At 39.7% G+C, this 25130-nt stretch overlaps 1 protein-coding gene across 14 annotated transcripts in view; it reads left to right on the top strand.

Moving 5' to 3' along the window:
* ARID1B (AT-rich interaction domain 1B) overlaps positions 1–25130 on the top strand; it is a 620767-nt gene that overhangs the window by 450841 nt on the left and 144796 nt on the right. For all 14 annotated transcript variants that reach the window (XM_061624213.1, XM_061624203.1, XM_061624204.1 and 11 more), the window contains 2 exons: positions 3137–3226; positions 22547–22726. In XM_061624213.1, the coding sequence (XP_061480197.1) occupies positions 3137–3226; positions 22547–22726 (270 nt within the window). The remainder of the gene's footprint in view (positions 1–3136; positions 3227–22546; positions 22727–25130) is intronic.

A 25130-nucleotide genomic window follows, 5' to 3' on the forward strand; every position in this document is an offset into this window, starting at 1 on the left:
TCCTATTCTGCGTCTGTGTTGGAATTGCTTTTTTAAAGCTTTTTTAAAGCTTTTTTTGAAAATGTTTTAATATGTTTTTAAAGATGTTTTGTTTTAATATATTCTAAATGCTGTTTTTTAGATGTTTTAGAGTGTTTTTAGTGTTTTGTTTGCTGTCCTGGACTCTTGGGAGCAAGGGTGGGATATAAATTTAATCAGTTAATTAAATTAATAATTTGTACTGTGCTCAGTCCTGCAGACTGTGTGGATTAAAATATTTTGAAGTTAAAATAATAAAAATACATAGTTCGTGCAAGATAGAAGTATAATTCATAATAACATACAACATTGATGAAGGAGAAATTCTGTGCCCGAAGTCTAATGAGTTTGCTTGGTCCCAAATTGAAATTAAAACTATATCCAATACCATTTTATTCCCAATCTTCAAAAAGCCACTCCAAACAAGAAATCATTAGAAGATTCAGAGGATATATCAGATTTCAAGTTTTAAAAGGAGATGCTTATGCTGCTACTGGTGCTTAGATTCAAGTCCTTGTCAGCATTTTTCAGCGTTTGGTTTTGGCTGACAACCGCTTTTGAAATTAATAAATTTATAAGACTGCAAAAATCTCATTGTCTCATCACTCCCAGTAGACAAAGGCCCTGTGCAAGGAACTGTGCTTCCTACACACCCCCATCCTCTTCCTGGCACTCTGCTTCCCCATTCTACTTTTTGTGGCAGCCACAGAGCTGCTTCTACCCTCCTCCACTGCCCCATTCCTCCCCCTTTTCTCCCTCCTAACTCCATCTCCCCCCTTTTTTTGCTGCTGTATTACAGTGCTGACGGTTTCTCCACCATCTCTCCCCTGCCCTTGCCTTGCTCTGTGAAAGAGCCAGCCATTTTTAAAGGCCTTTTTAAACTTAGATTTTTTTAAAAAAAGAAAGCTTTAAAGGGCATTTTAGCAACCACTGCAAACCACAGCAGTGTCACAGGCTTTTCCTGGTCACCTTATCCAAAATGTCTGCCTATGAAGAGGACCCTTTGACCCATTCTCAGAGCAAGGCAAGGTAAAGAGAGTAGGTGGTGACCAAGAACTTTGCTTCATTGGGTGCACAGTAATGAGGTGGGGGGGACTAGAGGGCAGTTTGGTGTCTCATTCAACCTCAGTATTGGGCCAGCCCTGTTATTATAAGTTGTTGTTAAGGTAAGCAACTAAATAATAATAATAATAATAATAATAATAATAATAATAATAATAATAATACTTAAAGTAATATGATCATTTGTTGCATTTATGAGAACTGTATTGATAAAAATACACATTTACTGGGTCATTGTTTGATATGTGATACTAATAATAAAGGTGGGCTACTGTAAATTTCCCACTTGCAGGGTTGCTGTTAACATAAGACTGGAAGTGCTGCAAATATAATATGCTGTAAAAATGTAAAAACCCAAGTTATTGCTGACAGCTCATTTCCTCTATAGATACTATTTATACAAAAGTTTTTTTTCCTCTTTTTGTTTCCTTTCACCCATATTTAATCCCCATATTATCTTTGAGATATTAAAATATATTTGTGGTGGGAATGCTCTTTGGTATATGAATTTTGGAAGAAAGTGCTAGATGTGAAAATCTATGGAAATTTTGCAAAAGTTGTAACAGAGCAGACACATGGGACTGGAGCAGAAGTGGAAATGACTCGGACATTATCTGAACGACTTGTTGCTTTGATGCAGCCAGTATTGCCACCACAATGTTATAGGAATTATGTAACAAGTTGTATTGTGAATGCAGCTGATGGGGAGCCTAGCTGGACAAACTCTTTCCCAATTTGCCTCAAGCAGCTAGCTGTGTGTGTATGTATGTATTAGAGTTATATCTGCCTTTTCTCCAGTGAGCTCAAGGCAACATATTTGGTCCTCCCTCTTTTTATCTTCACAACAGCTATGTGAGGTAGATTAAACTGATAGCTGGTGACAGACCCAAGGTCACCCAGTAAGAGTCTTTGCCAAGTAGAAATTTGAACCTGGTCCCCAGTCCTACACCTTCAGGAACAAATAACAGATTTGGGAGTGATTTCTGGGGGGCGGGGGGAAGCATGGGGTAAGGGTTTAAAAAAATCTCCCCAGGGGAGTTGTTTTTCATGTTTTCTGTAACATTGGTTATGAAAAATCAATTAAACAATAAGTTGACAACAACAACAAAACCTCCACCTGCCTTCATACCTCAGTTCTGTTCTGGATCCGCATATCCATCCCGCAGGTAGTGGGAGGAAAGAGAAGGACTCAAAAATGCATTTAGTGTCATGTAGTTTGATCATCACAGAGGTGGTGGCATAGCTGCTTTAATGCAAGCAATTATGTCTACAGCTATGCAGGTATTCGGGTCAAGATGTCAATCTGCTATACTGTGCATGATGCCATTTATGAGACAAATTTTTCCTTTGGTTAAACATTAACTTAGATTACTTCCCATGCCAATTTATACACTACATTTGTATTTTTACCAGGTGTAAATTATGAATTAAGCTCTTATTTGAATAACTAAATGCACAACACAAACTTTATAAACACATCGTTTTTATTGCTCTGTTACACTTAGAAACCAAGACAATTGTATAGGTTCAGATTCATTGGAAGATCTTTTTCAAAAGGCATAGATGGAATTTATCTTTGGCTACTATTGTTGGAGCTGTTCATGTGTTCTTGGCTGGAGGCCAGTTCAAGCTCAACAGGATGAGTACCACTGTTCAGCAGACTTGGATTTTGTTAAACTCCCTCACAGAAATATGCATCAGGAGATCTGCAGTTATAAACCTCATGTCAGTGAGGTTGGGAATAGGCTCACTATAGGATTGAATATTTCAGCATGCCTGATGTTAAATATGTTTATGCATGCTTTGTCCTTGGGTTGCAAAAAGAGAAAAGATTGTGAAAAGACTAAACTTGTTGCGGTGTCTCTCAGAAGTACATACCACATTTCTAGTTATTTACAGTGCAGTCCTGTGCACTCTTTCCAAGGAGTATCCCCTGGTGAATATGATGGGACTTATAAATGCACATAGGATAGTGCTGTAAGAATACATTTTATTGTTGCAGGTTTTCCTCCACTAAGAGCAAATTATTTATCGTCTTTCTCCCTTTGTGTTGCAGGTAGCCAGATAGCATCCCAGACTCCGGGTAGCCAGTCGGAATCCAGTTCCCATCCTGCCTTGAGTCAGTCCCCAATGCCACAGGATCGAGGTTTGTGTTGGAGGATTCGATAGCCACGGAGAATAAAAGGCTGAAAGGAGCAAAATATTTTCATGTGTTCCTTGCTGCAAGGAAATTCCATTTGCAATAATCTCGCCACAAAATACTATTTGAAATTATTTCTTGAGGGACTAGTAAATAAAGGAGTATCTACAAGAACTCTGTTAAAAACAAAGAGCTTAATGTTCTAAAAACATTATCAGAAGATCTTGCTAGACTCTTAATGGTCTTTAAAAATCTGGATACAGGAAACATTTATAAATATCTGACTTAAAATTTGATCTTTGTAGGATAGAAATCTTAGCTGCCTTACTGTCACCTATCTTCCCACAGTTAGTAAAACTGATGAATTCCTGCACTTTGGGGTATAGGCCATAAAATATCTCTTCCTGTAGAAGTAGAATTGGAGTTAACAGGCTGAAAATGCCTACATTCCTGGTCCTCTCTTCTCAAAAACTGTCACAGTTCCTCTCACAGTGAGGCTCAAATATGCTAGCAGTGATCTTCTTTAACTAGGGTTTTTAAACACACAGGAATAACTGAAGTTTCATGACCTGATATATAGGTGTGCATTGCTAATCTGTATATCAACATTAGCAGCTAGTAAAAGGTTAGAGAGGTGAGAAGCTATGAAAGCTGTTTCCTTCCTTCTGTGTTCTTCAGAGCAGAGCTTGGAAGTAACTAGTTACAAGTAACGAATTACTTGTAATTCATTACTTTTTTGAGGAACGAGTGAGTAATTCCTTTACATTTTGATTGTAATAGAACTAGGAGTAATTTTACTACTTTTGTGGAGTAATTGTAACATTTCCAGAATTACTTTTGGGCATTACTTTGGGGGGGGAGCAGGGGAAGTTTTCTGCTCCTCTGATTTGTGGATGAAAATCATGTGCCTCAAACTGGGCTTCTGTGCCGGGTTGCTCTTTCCTCATACTCTGTGAATGGATAGGAGGTGATGAGGGAGGAGGCAGAGAGTGAGATGGGGTGGAGTGGAGAAAACAATTATTTAAAGAAACAGATAGTGGTGGTGAAGAATGGAGTGGAGGGGAAAAGGATCCGGAGGTCAAGAACATGGATAAAGGAGGAGAAGGAGGCAGCAGCAGAAGGGAGATAAAGAACTGTGGAGGTGAAAGATGACAACGTGGGTGGGTGGGTGTGGGGTGAGTGTGTGGGTCGGGTGGGGGTGTGGGGGTGGTTGTGGGGGTGGTTGTGGGGGTGGGGCTTGTGTGGTTGTGGGTGGGTGGGTGGTTGTGTGGTTGTGGGTGGGTGGGTGGTTGTGTGGTGTGTTTGCACTTGGCACACAAAGTGGCTTCCACCACCCTCTCTGGCTACTGTGCTGCATTTGCAGTATTTTAACTTTTTTGCATCTCAGGGGAAAATGTTTGCTTGAGTGAGTGTCCCTTAGTTGGTGGTAGGGCAGGGTCCGGGAGGTGGTTAAGTGAGAGAGATTATGCTGGCTGGCTGAGTGGGGGGGTGTTGCACTTGGTCTGACGTGCAAAGATCTGAGTAGTGGCCTCTGCCTCCCTCCCTACCTCCTTTACCAGCAGAGAAACCACCATTGCTATCTTATGGATAAAAAGAATTATTCTACTACCTCTGTATGTGTGTGTTTATTTTTAATGTTGCTTTAGGCTACTTAGATGTGCAGCAGCCAAGGCCAGCACCTTGTAGGCGTTTTTTTAAAGCAACTGAAATGTAATTGTAGTGATTACTTTGGAGGAAAAGCAAAGTAATCAGTTACTTTCAGAGCACCTGTAATTGTAATGGTAATTACTACTTTTTGGGCCGTGTAACTGTAATTTATTACTTTTTAAAAGTAATCTTCCAAGCTCTGCTTCAGAGTAAGTCACAAATGAAGGTATGCATTGCTGTAGGCTGACCTTGGGAGTGTACAGTGGAAATGGGACAGGGTATACCTTCACACTGGATTTTCATCACACTTGCTTGATTGCTAGTATAATGATGGGGGGGGAGAGGGAAAGGTTCTCGAGCACTTAATAGGCCATATGCTAGTGAGCAATAGGCTTCAGTGTATTTGTTAACCAAGATTCTAGTGGAGTGAAGCCATCATCACAGAGTATTATACATTTTCTTTTCTTGCTGGGAACTCCCCTTTTATATTTTCTGGAAGATATTCTGAAAGCCGGTAACCAGCAAATTGACCATGGACAGCACTCGAGGCTAGTGTCAGCATCTGCCACTATTGGGCTTTTGCCAGGGTTCTAGCACCTTGGCACGGGCAACTGCAGAAGCCTGCCCTGAGCTTCCATTTTTTCCCCTCCTGATTCTGCACTCCAAAGAGTGCCAGCTGGCTGGTTCTTGCCACTCTTTTAATGTTCTTCCATGTCATAACCTAGTGTCACTCCAAAACATTGGGGGAAATTTTGTGGCTATACCCAGCTGCCCAGTGTTGCCTGGAATGCCGCCACTACAGTCTGGTAAAGGTGCCAGGACTCATTGACAGGAGGGAGCCTACCAGAGGACATTTTGTGCAAGGCCCTCTCAAATCTGAAGGTGGCCCTAACAGCACTAGATATTTTAGTCTTCTGGTACTATCTAGGGTCACTTCCATTAGAAAATGTTCAGGGGAGACATTCAAAATGCATTGATACCACATTCTCAACTGTCATATTTGCTTCACATAGTTTCAATAACAAGCCTTGTGGTTCAGGAATTGTCATGTCTTGAAGACATATTAAAGCTTTCTCTTTATCTGTAAAGAATAAGCGCATGGAATTTCTTGGAGTTTTGCCATTGTACTGTGATGTATGTGGCAGAAGTGGTTTATCTCACTACTACTTACTGGGTGGTGGAGGGGTGACGCAGCAACAAAGTCAAGACTGTGGGTGCACCAGTGAGAGTGGCAGATTGGCTCCACTGGTGCGCCTACACAACACCAGTCTCACCATTGCCTCACCCCTCCCAGTAAACACCAGTGACATCACTTCCAGAAGGCTATTGTGGCTCCACAATGCCAGGCAAGAAGCTTCTGATATGAGGACAATTCTTTCCTCATCCCGTCCTTGGAATCTGCCTTGTTGGATTTGTCATAATCATTCTGTTGCAGAGACTGGATGTAGACATATCAGAAGCGCAGGTGCAATTTGAGAATCTCACCAGAAGGATTCATCTGGTACTGCCCACCAACTAAAGTTGCAAGCATTCCTTATCACACCCTACAAACCCCAAGTACTTGTGCAGGGGATCCAAATATCTACTACCATTTAACTGGCTTTGGGTTCAACTAGGGTATTGGCTCTTACCACATATGGAGCGAGAAATGCCAGATGTCTAAGCTGGATTTAGAAAGGGAAGAGGCACCAGAGATCATATCGCAAACATACGTTGGATAATGGAATGAACCAAGGAATTTCAGAAGGAAATCACTCTGTGCTTTATAGATTACAGCAAAGCCTTTGATTGTGTAAATCATGAAAAACTATGGAATGCTTTAAAAGAAATGGGGGTGCCACAGCATCTGATTGTCCTGATGTGCAGCCTATACTGTGGACAAGAGGCTACTGTAAGGACAGAATATGGAGAAACCGATTGGTTTCCAATCGGAAAGAGTGTGAGATGAGTGTATTTTATCACCCTACTTGTTTAATCTATACACAGAACATATCATGCAGAAAGTGGGATTGGACCAAGATGAAGGAAGTGTAAAAATTGGAAGGAGAAATATTAATGATTTAAGATATGTAGATGATACCATACTTTCAGCAGAAACCAGTAATGATTTGAAATGAATGCTGATGAAAGTTAAAGAGGAAAGCACAAAAGCAGGACTACAGCTGAATGTCAAGAAGAGTAATGACAACTGAAGATTTATGTACCTTTAAAGTTGACAACGAGGACATTGAACTTGTCAAGAATTATCAATACCTTGGCACAGTCATTAACCAAAATGGAGACAATAGTCAAGAAATCAGAAGAAGGCTAGGACTGGGTAGGGCAGCTATGAGAGAACTAGAAAAGGTCCCCAAATGCTCAAAAGATATATCATTGAAAACTAAAGTCAGGATCATTCAGACCATGGTATTCCCTATCTCTATGTATGGATGTGAAAGTTGGACAGTGAAAAAAGTGGATAAGAGAAAAATTAACTCGTTTGAAATGTGGTGTTGGAGGAGAGCTTTGCGCATATCATGGACTGCAAAAAAGACAAATAATTGGGTGTCAGAACAAATTAAACCAGAAATGTCACTAGAAGCTAAAATGATGAAACTGAGGTTATCATACTTTGGACTGCAATTCTAGAGTTATCCCATTGTAGTCAATAAGATGATTTCAAAATGATTTGAAGATTGCACACTCAGCATGTATGCTACTGATTCTAATTATGTCAATCCATAAAAAATTGTTTCGCAGATCATTTGATAGACTGTAATTTCATCTTGTTAAAGCCAAGGTATAGAAGCCCTTTGATAAAGGGATGAAGGCTCAAAAATGCTCATGTATGCCTTTACCCTGCTTGATTTTTTTTTTAATGAATTACTAATTGATGGCTGTAATTTCTTAATTCTTACCAATCATACTGATCTGTTGATCAGTATGTTTTTAAATTGTTTTTTTAAGTGTTTTTAAATTTGTATATTTGTTTTTAATGTTTTTAATTGTTGTAAACCGCCCAGAGAGCTTTGGCTATGGGGTGGTATACAAATGTAAGAAATAATAATAATAATAATAATAATAATAATAATTCACTAGAAAAGTCAATAATGCTGGGAAAAATAGAAGGGAGTAGAAAAAGAGGAAGATCAAACAAGAGATAGATTGATTCCATAAAGGAAGCCACAGACCTGAACTTACAAGATCTAAACAGGGTGGTTCACAGCAGATGCTATTGGAGGTAGCTGATTGATAGGGTCACCATAAGTCGTAATCGACTTGAAGGCACATAACAACAACAAGCATGACAGAGCTGCCTGTCTTAATGCGTGTGTGTGTGTGTGTTGTGTTGAGCAGTAGACCTCATGGTACTGATTAGCTCCAAGTTCCAGGACTTGTATCTCTCCATGCTCTGCATTTCCCTGCCCTTGGAAATGCTTCCAGCTGAGGTCATTGATTGGAGCCGAACATCAGTGTGTTCACTGCCTGACATGGAATCTGATGAAGTGCAGTAAAGAGAGGCATCCAACTCTGAATCACAAGGCCAAATAAAAAATGTGTTTTTTAATGAATAATTTATGGTAACCTGCAGTTTAAGAATTTAAAACTTAATCTTCAAATTGCTCTGCTGGCACAAGTCTGACTGCCATTTTGTTTCTAAAAAAGTCTTCTGATATTTGTCTTCAACAGACCTGGCTTTTTATTTAGAATATTTATTGAAGCTCCTGACATGCTACAGCTAATCTTTGTGACCTAGCTTGTTTAAAATGTCCATTTGTTTCATGCAGCAGATACAAAATTTGTAACCAGTGAGGTGGTATTGATTTTGCAGAACATATTTCCCCAATGCTTCTGTAAGTTTGAGCAGGGTGCATATAAACATGCGTGCATTCCCTTTAGTGCCCTGTCATTGATTAGAGACTTCTTTGAAATGGAAAACTTCACCTTTTAAAAAGGCTGTTACATTAGTTGATTCTTTTGCTTGTTTGAACTGCTTTCCACTGAACTTACGAGAGGGGAGGGAAGAGCACAAGGCTCAAAGGGAAGGTGCTTGTCATTTACTGATAAAAACCCAAGCAGAAAATCATTCCTGCTGAAGACACCTGATCCACAGGCATCTGTTACAGTAATTTAAACACTTGACTTACCAATATAAATGTTTCCAGCTAAAACACCAAGTGACCCTATAATTTCAAAGTGTTTTGTTTCTTCTAGCCCTTTGTGTAACATTTCGGAACTTGCTCAGAGAAATAAATGAATGCATGAACAAAAGACCACTGATATGCTTATTGCTCTTCAATATGTTGTTAGTCAGATTCTGTGTGGAATTTACTTGATTATATAAAATCTGAGTTTCACAGTTCTTCAATACAAGCCACACAAGCAAATTATTACATTTACAGCTAATATAATTCTGAACATGTATGCATTTATTTTATCATATTTTCAGTGGTGGTTCAGCACCCAGTTGGAATGTTTCCATTTTTCAAGCATATCCCCTATAATAGAATATAACTTCAGATAAATACATCTTTATATTGTGCAGTTTTCATATGTGTAGTACAAATGCATGCATATAATTGAGATGAGTTTTGGACATGCTGGCCCCTTCAAATAGTTCTTTGTTGGCAATAAGATTGATAAAGAAGTCACTGGTACAATTTTTATAGCAGTTCAGGGAGCAACGTATAGGTGGGGATAGTCATCTTTCTTATCCCTCTTTGGAACAATTTGTCTATTACTTGTACTAACCCTATATAAAAGCTTATCTTTGTATTTAACAGCCTGATACAGTATGTGCCTGACCCACATCTTATCTTTAAGTCAAAATGACTTCTCATTTGTTAGTCACGTCAAACAAGAAAGATGAGACATACCCTACAAGGAAGAGGTAGCCCCTCAACTCAAATGTTTTCCCTGCTCAAGGTCATCTCTGACTTCAGTAGTTTAAATGAACTATCCTACTGCTATCTAAGTTTTTCTCCAAAAACTATATACTGTGTACGTGAGAGTTTGCACAAGGTCTCATGGTGTGCGCCCCAGAAGGAGGTCACCAGGAGGGCCAAAGCAGCTATGCAAGATTCCCAGTAGGTGGGTTGTTGTTGCTTACGCAGGGTGGCAGGAAGCTCAGTGTGATGAAAGCAGACTGACAGACCCAGTCTGACACTCCTGTCAGTGCATTTACCCTGTGCCTACCTCCCTGCCACCTCACCCTTGTCCCTTCCAGTAAAGCAGTCGCAACCCACCTACTGGGAAGCTAGCACAGCAGCTCTGCCTCACCCAGCGAGCCTCTTCTGGTATACCCATTATGGAGAAAGCAATAGTATCATGGGAGCACTCTTTATTTCATTTTGAGTTGCAGATAAGATGTGGACCTGTCTTGACACTACTGCTTTCTTCATAAAGGGTATAAATCTGGGTTCAGGCCTGGTTATGAGACTGAATCAGCCTTGGTCGCCCTGATGGATGACCTTTATCAGGAGAAGAATGGGGAGTGTGACCTGTTATTCTTACTTGATCGCTCTGCGGGTTTTGATATCATTGACCCTGGGCCAACTTAATGAGTCGGGTATCGGAGGCACTGTTTTACAGTGGTTCCAATCCTATCTCCAGGATCATTTTCAGAGAATAGTATTGGGTGATTGTCTTTCACCCCCCTGGCAGTTGTGTTGTGGGGTGCTGCAGGGTACCTTCTTGTCCCCAATGCTGTCTAACATCTATATGAAGCCCTTGGGAGTGATCATCAGGAGATTCGAGGCAAGGTGTCAGCAGTACGCTGATGATACCCAGTTCTATTTCTCTGTAACATCTGAATCGGGAGAGGACATACAAGCCGTGGACCGCTGCCTGGACTCGGGCCAATAAACTGAGTCTGAATCCTACCAAGACAGAGACACTGTGGGTTGGTGGTTCCCGAGTTCGGATAATTGGTCAGTTGCCTGCTTTGAATGGGGTCGCACTCCCTCTGAAAGAGCAGGTCTGTAGTCTGGGGATGCTCCTTGATTCATCTTTGTCGCTACAGGCCCAGGTGACCTCAGTGCCTAGGAGTGCTTTTACCAGCTTTGGCTGGTAAGACAGCTGCGCCATTTCTGGACTAGGATAGCCTAGTCCATGTTGCCCATGCACTGGTAATCTCTAGGCTGGATTACTGTAATGTGCTCTTTGTGGGGCTACCCTTGAGGTTAGTCCAGAAGCTGTAGCTGTTGCAGATGCGGTGACGAGACTGCTCACTGGGGCAGGGTATCGCCAGCATGTCACCTCGCTGCTGAAAGAATTGCACTGGCTACCTATTAGCTACCGGGCTAAATTCAAGGTTCTAGTTTTGTTGTACAAAGCCCTATACAGCTTGGGACCAGGATACCTGAAAGACCATCTTATCCCTTACATACCCAGTTGATCACTATTTTGTGCAGGTGAGGGCCTCCTGTAGATACCATCAGGAGATCTTTTCCGCACAACATAGGAAACAGACTTTCAGTGTAGGGTCCCCTACCCTTTGGAATTCCCTCCAGTTAAATATTAGATAGGCACCGTTTCTGTTATCTTTTCAGTGCCTACTAAAGACCTTCCTGTTTCAACAAGCCTTTTAAGTTGAGACCTTATCCCAGTCTGCATCTGTGTTGGAATGCCTTTTAAATATGTTTTTAAACCTTTTCTTTTTTAAAAAAGATGGTTGTAAAGCTTTTTTTAAAAAAAATTTTAAGATGTTTTGTTTTAATATATTTTAAAGCCTGTTTTTATGATGCTTTCAAGTTTTTTTGTGCTTTTGTTTGCAGCCATGGGCTGCTACTGGGAGGAAGGGCAGGATATGCATTCAATAATAAATAAATAAATAAATATACCAGAAGTGGCTTGTTGGGTTTGTTTCATTATGTACTGTATATCATGCCTTTCTATACCTGGCTATATTCAAGGCCACATTCAAAATTTAAAAGATACAACAACAAAATTAATTAAAATATGATCTGTGATATATTTTCTTTGTATTCTAAAAATACTCCTTCATTTGGTATTCTCAGTGCCCTTTTTGGTTTGAAATAAGTACACCCTGGTTCATCATATTTAGATTAAAACAGTAGATAGGGAACTGCTAAAAATACAAAATCTAATAGTAGCATTAAATGGTCTCATGCTGTTACTTGGCACACACTATCATGAAGGGGATGCTTTAAAATCCTTTATTTATTAAGGCAAATGTATATGGATCAGAATTAATTAAAAAAAACTTTTAATTGTTCTCCCATTATAATTTTCACAGCAAGTATATAGTTAAATATTCATGATAATGCTGATGATATGCTAAAGGTCTGGAACAGGTCTGGAGTTTCAAAATCAACACAGGTTATTTAACCCTTTTTATCTGATACACCATCAGAGAGTTGCTCAGTAAAATCCCAGGGCTCTGGAATAATTAGAAGAAAGTAATGTGGATTTAATTAGTCCTTGAGATGTGCTGAAGTAGGACCAGTGAGAACTTTTTTTTTCTGTTCGGACACGGATTGCAAGTAGAATTGATGCCATTGCAGTTGCTATGATGTGCTGGAAAATGTATTCCATTGCTCGAGGCAGTTTCCTGGCACCATTCTGTGCCTGTCAGATCTGCATGGAAGGTACCCATCATGAGAGCTTCCGAAAACCCCTTGTCTTTGCCACCCTTTGCCAGTATCCAGCTTTTCATTCTTTTTCCTCTAGGGTTTTTTTTTCTTCCCATCATTTACATGTTGCATCTTGTGATAGGGTTTCATTTTGCTTTGTTTCTTGGTTTTTAAATGGAGGGGGAGGAAGGGGAGTACAGTAGTATGTTCTGGGGGGAAATGTATTGCAAAGAATCACAGTGGGTAACAAATTGCAGTCTTATAGAATCCAGGTATTGAGCTGACCAAAACCTTGATCTATTTGACACAGCTGCATGTAAGCATTATCTCAAAATCAAGTTCTTATTTAGTATTAGATCTTAACAGAAATGATATTTATCAGTAGCTGCAATGTAGTAAATTCAGATGACTTTTTGGCAGTGAGATTGTTATCCAGTAAGAAGCAGAAACAGATGGGATGTGATCAGGCATTTTGATGTTCTCTTTGTGCTTTCCTGCACACACATACTGAACAGCAAACAGTAACTATAAGCTCTTGATTTACTTATTCATTTTAACTTTCTTTTCTTCCATCATCTGTATTCTGTCACTTCATCATCCATTTATTTTCACATAATGAAACACAAACATATTTATCTCTTTGGAAGTCATACGTGCCACTTAGGGAATTTCCCTTCATATTTCCTACTCAGATACCATTATGGCTTAATGTTGACATTTGATAAAGAGTCTGTTTTCCCTGACATATATTTGCCATCTTTAAGTAAGAGACAAAGAAAGAAAAATCCTAATCAAATTACAACTAAAATGGCACTATGAATTGTTTTTAGATCTTAAAAGGATGTTCTTCCTCCATTTTTCTTGCATTTGAGAGATCAGATCTGATCCAGAGGAACAAGAGAATAAAACTATCCTTGCTTTTTAATTTTTTATACATTTATTTTTTATTTTTATAGCCTACTTCTGCCATTCGTAGCAGCAAACAGAAAAAAATACAAAATTAATTGTAAAAACAAGTTAAATCTAATAAAAGATCAAATCATTTGTTTAAAAGAAAAAAGGGGAAAGCACGTAACAGGCAAACAAATTATGGCCGGAGATTGATGGCTGATTTTTCCACATCTGCCGCACATACACCACGTAGAACTTTCTTATAATCTCAGACACCTTATTTCCAGTAGTATCAATTAGCAGATTCATCCATGAGACACTCAGGCCCAGATTATAGTTTGAGTATGTACTTCATGATTACCTAACACTTGGACTGTATTTATTTATATACTTGGAAGAAATAAATCACCAGAAACAGATGGCCTACCAATAGAGTTGCTACAAGCTACTGCGACTGAATCTGTCCAAATTTTGACAAATATTTGTCAAGAAACATGGAAAAGTAAACAATGGCCCACAGACTGGAAGCGTTCCGTTTACATCCCAATTCCAAAGAAAGGAGATCCTAGAGAATGCAGTACGAACTATTGCCTTAATATCCCATGCAAATAAAGTAATGCTCAAGATTCTACAGCAAAGGCTCTTACCGTATATGGAGCGAGAAATGCCAGACATCCAAGCTGGATTTAGAAAGGGAAGAGGCACCGGAGATCATATTGCAAACATATGTTGGATAATGGAATGAAGCAAGGAATTTCAGAAGGAAATCACCCTGTGATGTACCATTGAAAACTGAAGTCAGGATCATTCAGACCATGGTATTCCCAATCTCTATGTATGGATGTGAAAGTTGGACAGTAAAAAAAGTGGATAAGAAAAAAAAAATTAACTCATTTGAAATGTGGTATTGGAGGACTGTGATGTCATCAAGCCTGGAATATTAACCCAATTGTTGCTGAAATAAGAAGTGGTTCTTCTTTATTTTTGTTTTGTTTTGTTTTTGTGGTTTTAAAAATGGCAATCAAGAAAGTGGCTGAGAATCTGGAAGTAATTATGTTTCAGAAAATAATGGATGAGATTGAGATAACGAAACAAACCCTGCGACAGGGCAGTAAGGAGCTGAAAATTGAACTGAGCAAAATGACGCAGGAGCTTAAAGAAATAGGGGATCCTGTGAGAGAGGAGAATGAGATCAGAGATGAGAAAAGAAAAAATAAAGGGAAGATACAAGCCCTGGAGATTGGAACAAATGTGGAATTGGAAAAAGATCTGGAGTTTATGGATATTAGAAATAAAATCTACTGTTTGGAATTTAACGTTATCTCTGAAGAAATTAATGAAGATATTAGAGATAAAGTTATCAATGGCTTGGATAATCTTCTGGACTGGAATGACGTGATGGAGCTTGATATAGAGAAAATCTATGGAATTAACTGCAGCCATGTGACAATGGAAAAACTCTCAAGAGATGAGCCAGTGCATTTTGTAAAAAAGAAGAACACAGATATGACTTTACAACAATATTTCAGCAACTTATTCAGAATTGATGGCAAGAAAATATTTGGGATAGAGGAAATTCCCATCAGACTCTTATTATATGACTATGGCTATGACAGCAAGATTATTATGGAATACTGATAATGGAAGATTGGACACTGAAATTACTGGACTTAACAGGACTATTGAAGATGGAAGATGGAATTAATATGGATAATGGAATAATGGCTATTGAAATTATTGGACCTAACAGATTTTGATGATGATGATGATGATAATAATAATAATAATAATAATAATAATAATAATAATAATAATAATAAATTTTTATTTCTAGGCCGCCTATCTGGCCGAATTAACGGCCACTCTAGGCGGCGTACATAGACTAAAATATAACATAGAGTAAAATATAACATATAATACAAAACAAAACCCCAGTAGTCTATAGACATGATGAGATGGATTAATCGATATGTTTATTTGGACTATGGTTATGACAATAAGATGATTATTATTATTAACGAGATGGATTAATCGACATGTTTATTTGGAGAAAAATTGATAGATATATTTCTTAAAGAATTGAAACCTCTCTTTGACTTTTTGTGGAAAGAATAAAGTAATGTTTATGAGATTTGATAATTAATTAAGATAACTACTGGAGGAAAGTGATTTTATAATATAATTTAAGAGACAGGATTGTTATATATTGTAGACCTATAACTGATTTGATCTGCGACAAATGGGAAGTCAACATTTTATTTTTTTGTTTAATCATTTTTGTTTTGTTTTGTTTTTTGTCTTTGAATGTTTTATGATTTTGTTTTGTATGTTTTATGAAAATTTGAATAAAAATTATTGTAAAAAAAAAAAAGAAATGTGGTATTGGAGGAGAGATTTGCGCATACCATGGACTGCAAAAAAGACAAAAAATTGGGTGTCAGAGCAAATTAAACCAGAAATGTCACTAGAAGCTAAAATGATGAAACTGGGGTTATCATACTTTGGACACATCATGAGAAGACATGATTCACTAGAAAAGACAGTAATGCTGGGCAAACAGAAGGGAGTAGAAAAAGAGGAAGGCCAAACAAGAGATGGATTGATTCCATAAAGGAAGCCACTGATCTGAACAGGGTAGTTCATGACAGATGCTCTTGGAGGTCACTGATTCATCGGGTCACCATAAGTCGTAACTGACTTGAAGGCACATAACAACAACAAGCCCAACCCCATGTTGCTCCAGGAAAGTCTGTAGAGAGGAACTGTGAGGGTCAGCTGGGTGATCTGAACCTTCCCACACCAGTGTTGCCCTTTTCCTGGCGTTGGATGGAACCATTTTCCTATCTAGAAATATTACTAGAATTGTGTGGGATGAGACTACTGGGACGAAACCCCCATGTTGCGCAAAGCAACCATCTTTTGACCAATCCTGTTTTGTTTTTAACATGCAGGGATAATTTATGACAGCTTTCTAGAGGTAATGACTCCTACAGCATTGGGGCAACAGCAAAGAATTTTCTGTTCAGTTTCTAATCTGTTCATCCCTTATAAAGAATAGGGTTTAAGTAGGGCCGATAGTCAGGAGAGTTCATATGGAAGTGACACTCTTTCAGAAATGGTGGACCAAGGCTACAAAGCGTAATCTTAACAGTGATTCCAGTTAAACTTATTATCCCTTTGATTTAAGTTTTTGTGATGTAGACTGTAGTGTTTCAGGATCTCTTTATGGATAAGATCCTATTTTGAACCAGAACACAACTATGGGTGGGGTGTGTCTGCCTTTTTACTCAGACCTTTCTAAGTGGGTCATTCAATTGTAGATACAAATTATACAGCCCATCTCAGAGTTATATAAGGAAATCTTCTGGTTCTTCCTAAATCCTGACTATGCTGATTTGAAACAAGTTGGAGATTTGGCTTGTGTATAACAGTGCTCATTCTTCTAAGTGCTAAATTTGCAGGACTAAAAGAGATATGGAAACCTTTATTAAAAGTAATCCCATAAATCAGTTGTATCTTCACTCTGAACTAATTTAACCCTATTTTGACTTTGTCTGTGAGGGATGGGAAAGATGAAGTACTTCTCTTCATACTAGGAATAAAGTCTCAGGTTTAAGCATTGCCCTAATAACTTTTGCTCTAGTTGCAGTGTTTAACAAGGACAGGGAGTTACGTCTTCTGTTCTTAAGCCTTTAAAAGTGATGTCAGAGTGCCAAACCGGCTCTATTGGAGAATCTGTGTGCCAGTTTCAGCACCTGATGGTTGTCAGCTTCAGATTGAATTTGAATACCAGGCATGCTATGCGTCCCAGCCAGCTTCATATTTAGATTGAGTTTATTAGTTTTGGCACGTGCTCAATATACAGCAGCAATGTATTTTTGCAAGAAGACATAAAATAGGTAAAGTGTATCTAAGGAGAGGAGCCATCCCCATAAACTGCTCTGTGGCAGAAGACCACTCAGTGATTGTGTCAGCACAACCAAAACCTAAAATCAAATCTCTAGACAAATATTATCTAGCAGTTGGTTATGGGGGTTTTCCCCTTTGATAAATGTGGTTATATTCTTGAAGTTGAATTTTTATTTACTTTAGCTAAAACGGTGGGGTTTTGTGGGTACTGAGGCTGGGGGAAAGAGATTAGATTATATTTCTGCCTTTATGTAATTGCTAACAATAAGAAAGCTCAGTAGAAACTTTTCTACACAATTTTGTTAGTGTCTAAAATCTCAGCCCCTGGACTAGTACAGAAATAGGTTAGAACCATTCATTGGTAAAGGACTTGACAGGTGGAAGGAGTATATCAATTAGCATCCCACACTTATCAGAAAAAATGGTCTCTTCTCTGGGACCGGTCTCTGGCCACTCTTGTTTTCTTATTTTTCATGTTTGAGTGGCTACTGACGTTGTCCAACAGACCCTTTCTCTGGCTGGCTGCTCCTGAGCATTGTTTGACTTTCTTTCACCAGACTCCCATTGGCTCATCCTTACCAGGATTGCACAGTAGCCTGCCATACTGCCAATAAGATGTAGGCAGATACGGGGTCCAGTCTAGCAGCTTGAAGTTTAATTCTTTAATTTTCTGAATTTCTTCATTGTAGTAGTGGCTCAGGACTGTTGGGGTCAACAGTCACTCCAGAGAACCCTCTTTGACATAGGGTTGTATTCAGTTAAGTCCAACTCAGCATAGACCCATTGAAATTAATTAACCTAAATTAGTCATGTTTATTAATTTCAATGGGTCTACTCTGAGTAGGACTAGCATTGAATACCACCCATAGATGGCAACAAGGGTGTCTAATTTAGAACGCATTCAGCTCAGCATCTGTGCCTCTCCAGTTAGTGAATTACTGTTTCTCTATGATCAGGTATCAATTCTTCCTGTGGAACATGACAGTGTACCTGAGCTCCCTGAGGAGGAAAAGCAGTTTATGAGGCTGGTGCAAGCTGAGATCCTGAAATATGAGAAGCAGCACCTCAAGACAATCAGCAGACTGTTTTGCTAGATTGGGGTGGAAAAGTGGATCAGAATGGAAGCCCAGATCCTGATCTCCCCCCCCCCGCAGGCCACTTTGCCAGGTGGGCAGCCAAGGAACAGTTGGGAGTGCACTTTAGGCTCTGGATTGTTCCTTTGTATCTTTACCTGCCCCACATCTGATGTTACATATGACATCAGATGTGGGGTGTGGGAGGCTTGGGGAAAATGGCCTTGCAGGCCAAAATAGGACTCCTTGCAGACCTAATTAAGTCCATTGCTGTGTGAGACATTATCATGGTAATTATGAAATGCCACCAATGGCTCTCACCCACCACCTTGGAGTAGGGTCAGTACAGCTAAAGGGAATGTGTATGTGTGGTAACAACAGAAGCAAACTGAGAATAGAAAGAAAAAAGCCAGTAATGCAGAAAGGTCTGAACTATAAGCTAACATCACCCAGTGGAGTGCAGGATCTGTCTCCCTCTCCGTCTCTCTTTGGGGACCTGATATGGGTCAGAGTCTCTTCAACTAAAGGAACGCTACTGTATGTCACAGAAGTTAAACGTGGTTTTCAGCAAAGTTACATCTCATCCTAGAGCATTGGTGTCTTGAACATCTGCCTGGATGCTATTACAGACTGGATAGAGATTATTGGGAAGGTGTCTCCATTCCTATTCTGCACACCACATGACATATTTATTTATTTATTTTATTTTATTTATATCCCTCCCTTCCTCCCAGCAAAAGCCCATAGTGGCTTTACTTTCTAAGAGGACAGAGGCTGGTATACCTTTGATTCTGTCAGAGCTGTAGAACTTTCCTGTCTGAACATTGGGATAAGCACATACATGCTCCCTAAACTGGGACTAAACAGTAGATAGTTGGAGAATAGTAGTTACAGGAAAGCAGCTCAATTTTCAAAACTATGTTACCTTTAGATCAGTTTGCATGGCATGGCAGTCCATTGCACATGAGATAGTAGGGTAATGGCTGCACGGTCTGTTATTACTTTGCTTCTTCTATTGTATGGACAAACACCACTCATGTCTTGTGTCTGTGCCCTTTGGAATCACTTTACAATGTATAGCAATGTCACCCTGGGCTTCTACTGGGAGAAAATGCGGGATATAAATCAAATAAATAAATAAATATCAGACAGCATTGGGCAAGATTTGCATAAGGAAAGGTTGGGCTTTTCTGTCCAGACTACCAACTGGGTGATCTGTCTAATCCTTCCCACAATTCCAGTTCATCAGTGATATATTATATTAATTTCAAGACTGGATGGGAAGAGGGTAAAGAAAGGGGGAAGGGATCTATTTAAACATCATTGCCTGCCTTACATAGACGAGGTTTTGTCATATCAGAGAAAGAATTGGGAGAGTGATTCAGCCACTTAGCTTAATAGCACAGCTGGTAGAACAGTAGGAGGTCTGTGTTAAAGCTTTAGCTAGGTCATTATTTTCTGTCTTCACCAAAGCAATTCAGTTTGTGAACAGAAATGAGCAAACACATACTATAGATAGTATATAGAATATGAACATGTAGGATTTAGAGATCTGTAAAAATGAAACATACTTCTCTGGTCACTAGAAACTTAGCACCTTGGAGAGGATGTGAATTGGTATTAACAATCTTCGCAGTGGGAGACAAATTTGCTAAGGTGGTAGGTTGTGTGACTATTATTTCACCCAAGCAACAGAGAAACATCTTTTGTTGAACTGGTGCGAAGAAACATGCCAGTCATTCTGCACACAACAGCAGATACAAACATGAAAATAAATGGTTAGAATGCTAAGTAAAAGGTGTGTTATGTGTTGTTGTAGTCCGGTGATCCTTCAGTTATTTCATACCACAAAGAAATGCCCATTAAACGGCTTGCGTTTATATTACCCAGTGAAACTGCTCACCAAAAAAAATCTTTATTTCTGTGGCTGCTGTGGCATCAAAAGAAAACAACGGAAGGCAGTGGGATTGTTTATAAAATTTAATGTGATGAGTCAGCCTTGTATTACTAGTTTTCTTCCCATAGACATTGATAGGGCCCTCTTCCCCTGCATTTAAAATGCAGTATTTAACATTTTGTGAAGTGGAAGATGATGTGTTATTAGGGGCTAGTTAAGACAACACCCTGCCTTCACTTTCCACTGCTTCTTTGATTCTGTTCCAGTTGATTTTGTAATACTTCTTCCCATCTGCTGAGAGGAGTGTACTGGTAATGCAAATGTTTAAAGATAATGTTTTGTTAATGATCCATTGTACCTACTATAAATATCATTCTGTGACCCCTTGTATCCTGAGAAGATAAACTCCTTTGAAAGTTTGAACCCCTTCCACAACTGGTCTATCCATCTCCTTTTACATTTAAAATTACCTTTTGTTCTTTGACATCGTTAAATAATCAACATGGCTTTCAATTTACAAATCACTTTAACAAATTCTTTGCATGAAAGGTCACTGGAGACTTCATTTCATTACTGTTAGAATGAACATTGTATTATTACCAACATCATCTCATTCTCCAGATTGCTGTGATTTGAACAGATTACTTCTAATTTAATTCATGTATCTACACACCAAGTAATATGGGCACTAGAAAACCTATATCAACCTCCTGTTTGATTCCGCTAGTCCTGGAAAGACAGTCATAGGGGGCTGACAAGTTCAATAAGAAAACACAAATTGTCACTGAAAAGTGTTAAACATTGCCAGATTTGTTAGAGGCTATGACTGTACTTGACTTGACTTTTTATGTTCCAGTACTTTGATGCAGACATTGTTTATTATTTGTTAGAACAGACATTTCTTTTAACTTTTACTTCTCTCCTTTTACTTGTTTCCATTTTCCATTTCTTTCCTGATTCTTAGTCTTTCTCTGCTTTACATTTCCTTCTCTAACTTTGTTTTCCATCTATAAGAGTTGGTCCTCAGAGAGATTAATGCTAGGAAAATAAAATTACACCTCCCCACTGCAACTGTTGTACAAATACAGCATTTATTGGCATAATTCTTGGAGAACAAAGCAAGAGTTCTGGTCAAGGCATATCCTTTATTAGGACAATCCTGCTTTTGGACTTACACTTCCAGTGACTTGTGTGATTTCTTTTTCTTCAAAGATTATATACTTAGCATAATGTTTCCAGTGCTAATTTGCTGTTTGTTGCAACTTGTCTCAAGAGCAGTTTTCTTCATGGCAAGCTTAGCACCATAGTACTGAATAAGGTCAGGGGGCAGTGGCAGGAAGGGGGAGGTATCATGTACTCTTGCTTTGAGCAACAGATGTTCTGTCAAACTATGCCACCTGCGCTAAACCTGCTAGTCCTCTTTCTGTTGCTTGGAGTAGCAAAGAACAGCCTGGCAGAGTCATCCCGCGGATTGCAGATTGAATCTCTGGTCCTGCCAAGCACTTAAAAACCCTCCCTTATATGAACTCATTAAGCATGAGCACCCAACGTACTATTTAAAAATTTATTGGATTGAATAAATATCACAAGATATCTACCTTAGTTCTCCTCCACAAAATGAAATAGTAAGTTGCTATTTCTAAAACAACCTTGCTATTAGTTAAGCTCTCTGAGGTGTGCAGGCTGGTTGTCATCTTAAATATGATATTTCTGACCAGCTGCTACAACCCAAGCTGTTGGGGTGGCTCCCCAGTAAAATAGCTAGAATAGGTGTAATTTCATGAGAATGCCAGGTATCAATCAGTATTTGATTAAATATTTATAACCAATGCCCACGTCTCTTAACAGCAGTTATCAGAGATATTGCTTCTTCCACCTCTTGCACAGTCTACAGCAAGTACCCAATATATCTAATGTCAATGTGTCTGTATAATACTTATTCGATATAGCATTGATTGTTATGTCTTCAAAGTAATTGCCAGTTCCTTTTTTCTCAGCTTATATTATTTTAACATTAATTCATTATCTTACTATTGAATTTTCCACAGCTTTTACATGTAGAGCAAATTCCAAGCCACATCATTAGTATTGCATTAGTAAGTGACATTATTAAATAACGTTACGTGTTACTTGTCACTTGGAATTCCGCTGTAGCTTTTGTTTAACAGTTTTCCATATATAATGGTGTGATGCAAAGATGCATAGCCATAAAAAAGCCATCACTTTAGGGTAATGCTGACTTAAAGCACAGTGTACATGTATTTTTATAAAGGAAATATTTGAGTTGTTCATGTGAAAGTCCTTAATTTTTCTGTTGTATTTACTACCATTTTAGGTTTCCTGGCAGGCATTCAGAGAAACCCTCAATTGTCTCAGTATACACCTCAGCAAACTGGACCTTCCATGTCACCACATCCTTCACCAGGAGGCCAAATGCATTCTGGACTTGGTAATTTTCCACAGAGCAATTCAAGTGGTACTTATGGAACTCAGATGAGCCAGTATGGGCCACAAGGTAAATTGACTAACATATGCAATAATCTGGTCTAAATCAGAGATTTGTTTGATTGCTTATTCTGCAGAAAGTTGTATTAAACAATATTCTAAGATTGCTTATTCTGCAGTAAGTTGTATTAAACAAAGTTGTATTAAACAAAAAAAGACTGCGTAAAAACCTTTGTACTTTATTCTTCCTGTATGGATGTCATGAAAAAATACTAGAAATGTTCTTAGCTTGTCAGTTCTTTTTAAAAATGCTACCTGAATATAATTGAAATACAAATACAAGAATTCAAAAGTACACAGCCAGCACAAACCAGTAGTAATGTGTACCTTCTGTCCCAAGTGCGCTTTCTGTTGGTTGTCAGAAGTTGGTTAAGCCGGTTTCAAATTATCACATGGATTAATCATGATTAGGCCTTCACCTGTGATTCGTCCTGAGAAAATGTAGTTCTGATTGACTGCCCTATGTGAGACTATATTCCCCTGGAAATAACCCTCTCCAACATGGACATCGGGGGGGGGCAGGGATGGGACAAGGTCCACAATTCTTAATACTCATTTTTATGAACTAAAATGAGAGGTGTTTTCAGGCAAGACCAGCAACAGCACTTGCTTCCTTGGACCGTGCCAGGACCCCAGTAAAGCTAAGCATTTGTACTCATCATTTCTACCTCAACCTTACTCTTGGCAGCTTGAGTGCAAGCTGCCCACCATTTTAATTACCCACAGTGCCCTAGGGCTAGAATGGCAGCTAGCCGGTGAGTGCCCACCACAGATCACAGCACTTCTGTTGCTGCCTGCTACCACCAGTGGGTCGGCCCCATGATCCCATTGATATAGGATGGGACCCACTAGAGACACTTTACCATGAATCGCTCAGATCTGAAGTAAGGATTTCTTCATCATGGGGTCATGGAAGAAAGAAACTTAACATCCATGTAAATGTTGAATTCCAGAACAGTTCTTCCTTAGCACTTTTCCCCTCAGGTAGCATACCATCAGGTGGGTTGTAGTGCCACCTGGTGTCCAAAGGCAGGAATACACTAGAGTCAAGACTTCAGCTGCTCCTTCTGGCTTGACTCCAGTCCATTCCTGCCTTTGTCCTAGGGGGATCCTTTCAGCCTTAGCTTACTTTCAGTTAGTCTGTTCCTTATTATTTCTGGTATGATTTCTTCTCTTTTCTTCAGTGTTTGTTTTTCCTTCTCTTGTTTGTGATAAAAAAAAAACTTTTTGTGCCAAGGCTTCTTTTTGTCTCTTTTTTGTGGCCTTGCTCCCTTCTATGGCTGTGGCCTTTTTTCAGGCATGACGTTCCTCCTGGCCACTGGGCCACGTGGCTTCTTCTGCAGACTGTCTCCAATCCCTAGCTGACCCTAGCTCTGGCTCTGCTTCAGAGCTTCCGAGGACAGTCTTGCGGAGCTCGTGCCTCTGGCTCCGTTCCTCTGCCTTTGCCTCATCTGCGTTCCCCATTCACTCGCCTCTCAGAGCTTGCAGCTGCGACTCCATTCTTCTGCCCTTGCCTCATCTGCCCGTCCCCATCGCCCATCTCTCAGAGCTCACAGCTGCAGCTTATCCATAGAGCTCGCGGCGGTGGTGGTGTCTCCCTCTTCTCTGCCCCTGTCTGCCCGGAGCTAACAGCTGCAGCTCCGCTCCCCTTGCAGCTCACGGCGGTGGCTCCCTGTTCTCCTGCCCCACCTGCCCCTTGGAGCTCACAGCTGCGGCTCCACTCCATTCACCACCTGTCCCTCGCAGCTCACGGCAGCAGCTTCCCTCTTTCCTACCCTGCCCATTTCTCGGAGCTCGTGGCTGCAGCCCTGCTCCATTCCTTTTTCTCCAGTCAGTGGTGCAACTAGTTTCCCTAGCTTCTCGCATTCCATTTCCAGGAGGCTCATCCCTGGAGGTTGCAGCCTATGGGAGTTCCTGCCATTTATCTTCTTCATTAAGCTCTTCTTCTTGTTCCACCATTTTGCTGATTTCCTGCCTTTTTTCCTCTGTCTGCCATTTTGGTTGTCATTTTTCCTGCCCTTTTTTCTCCTGTGTCACCAGTCCCTGTCTCAAGTGCCAGACTGTCCCTGGTCTGCTCTTGCTTACTCCCTGCCTTGCACAAAGGGACAAGCACAGGCAATGGAGAAGAAAGGGAAGAAGTAATAAGGAGTTTATTTTTAAAAAAAGGACTTGGCGGCATTGAGGTCAAACCGCTCCCCTCTCATGTGTGTGTTTGTGTTACTACTGGCCTCCTTCCTGAAGGTCCCTGCAGTGGACAGGCCCATTTCGAGTCTGGTTTCCAGGTCTCTCCTTCCCAAGGAAGGCTATTCTCAATTAAAAGGTGCATCTGAGCGGAGACTGGATTTCACTCTTTGAAGAACCCATGATGCCTCGGCATATGCCATTCAAGCTTCTTGCACGGCCTCTTCGATCAC

Source organism: Rhineura floridana, chromosome 4, assembly GCF_030035675.1.
Source record: "Rhineura floridana isolate rRhiFlo1 chromosome 4, rRhiFlo1.hap2, whole genome shotgun sequence".
Taxonomy (NCBI): Eukaryota; Metazoa; Chordata; class Lepidosauria; order Squamata; family Rhineuridae; genus Rhineura; species Rhineura floridana.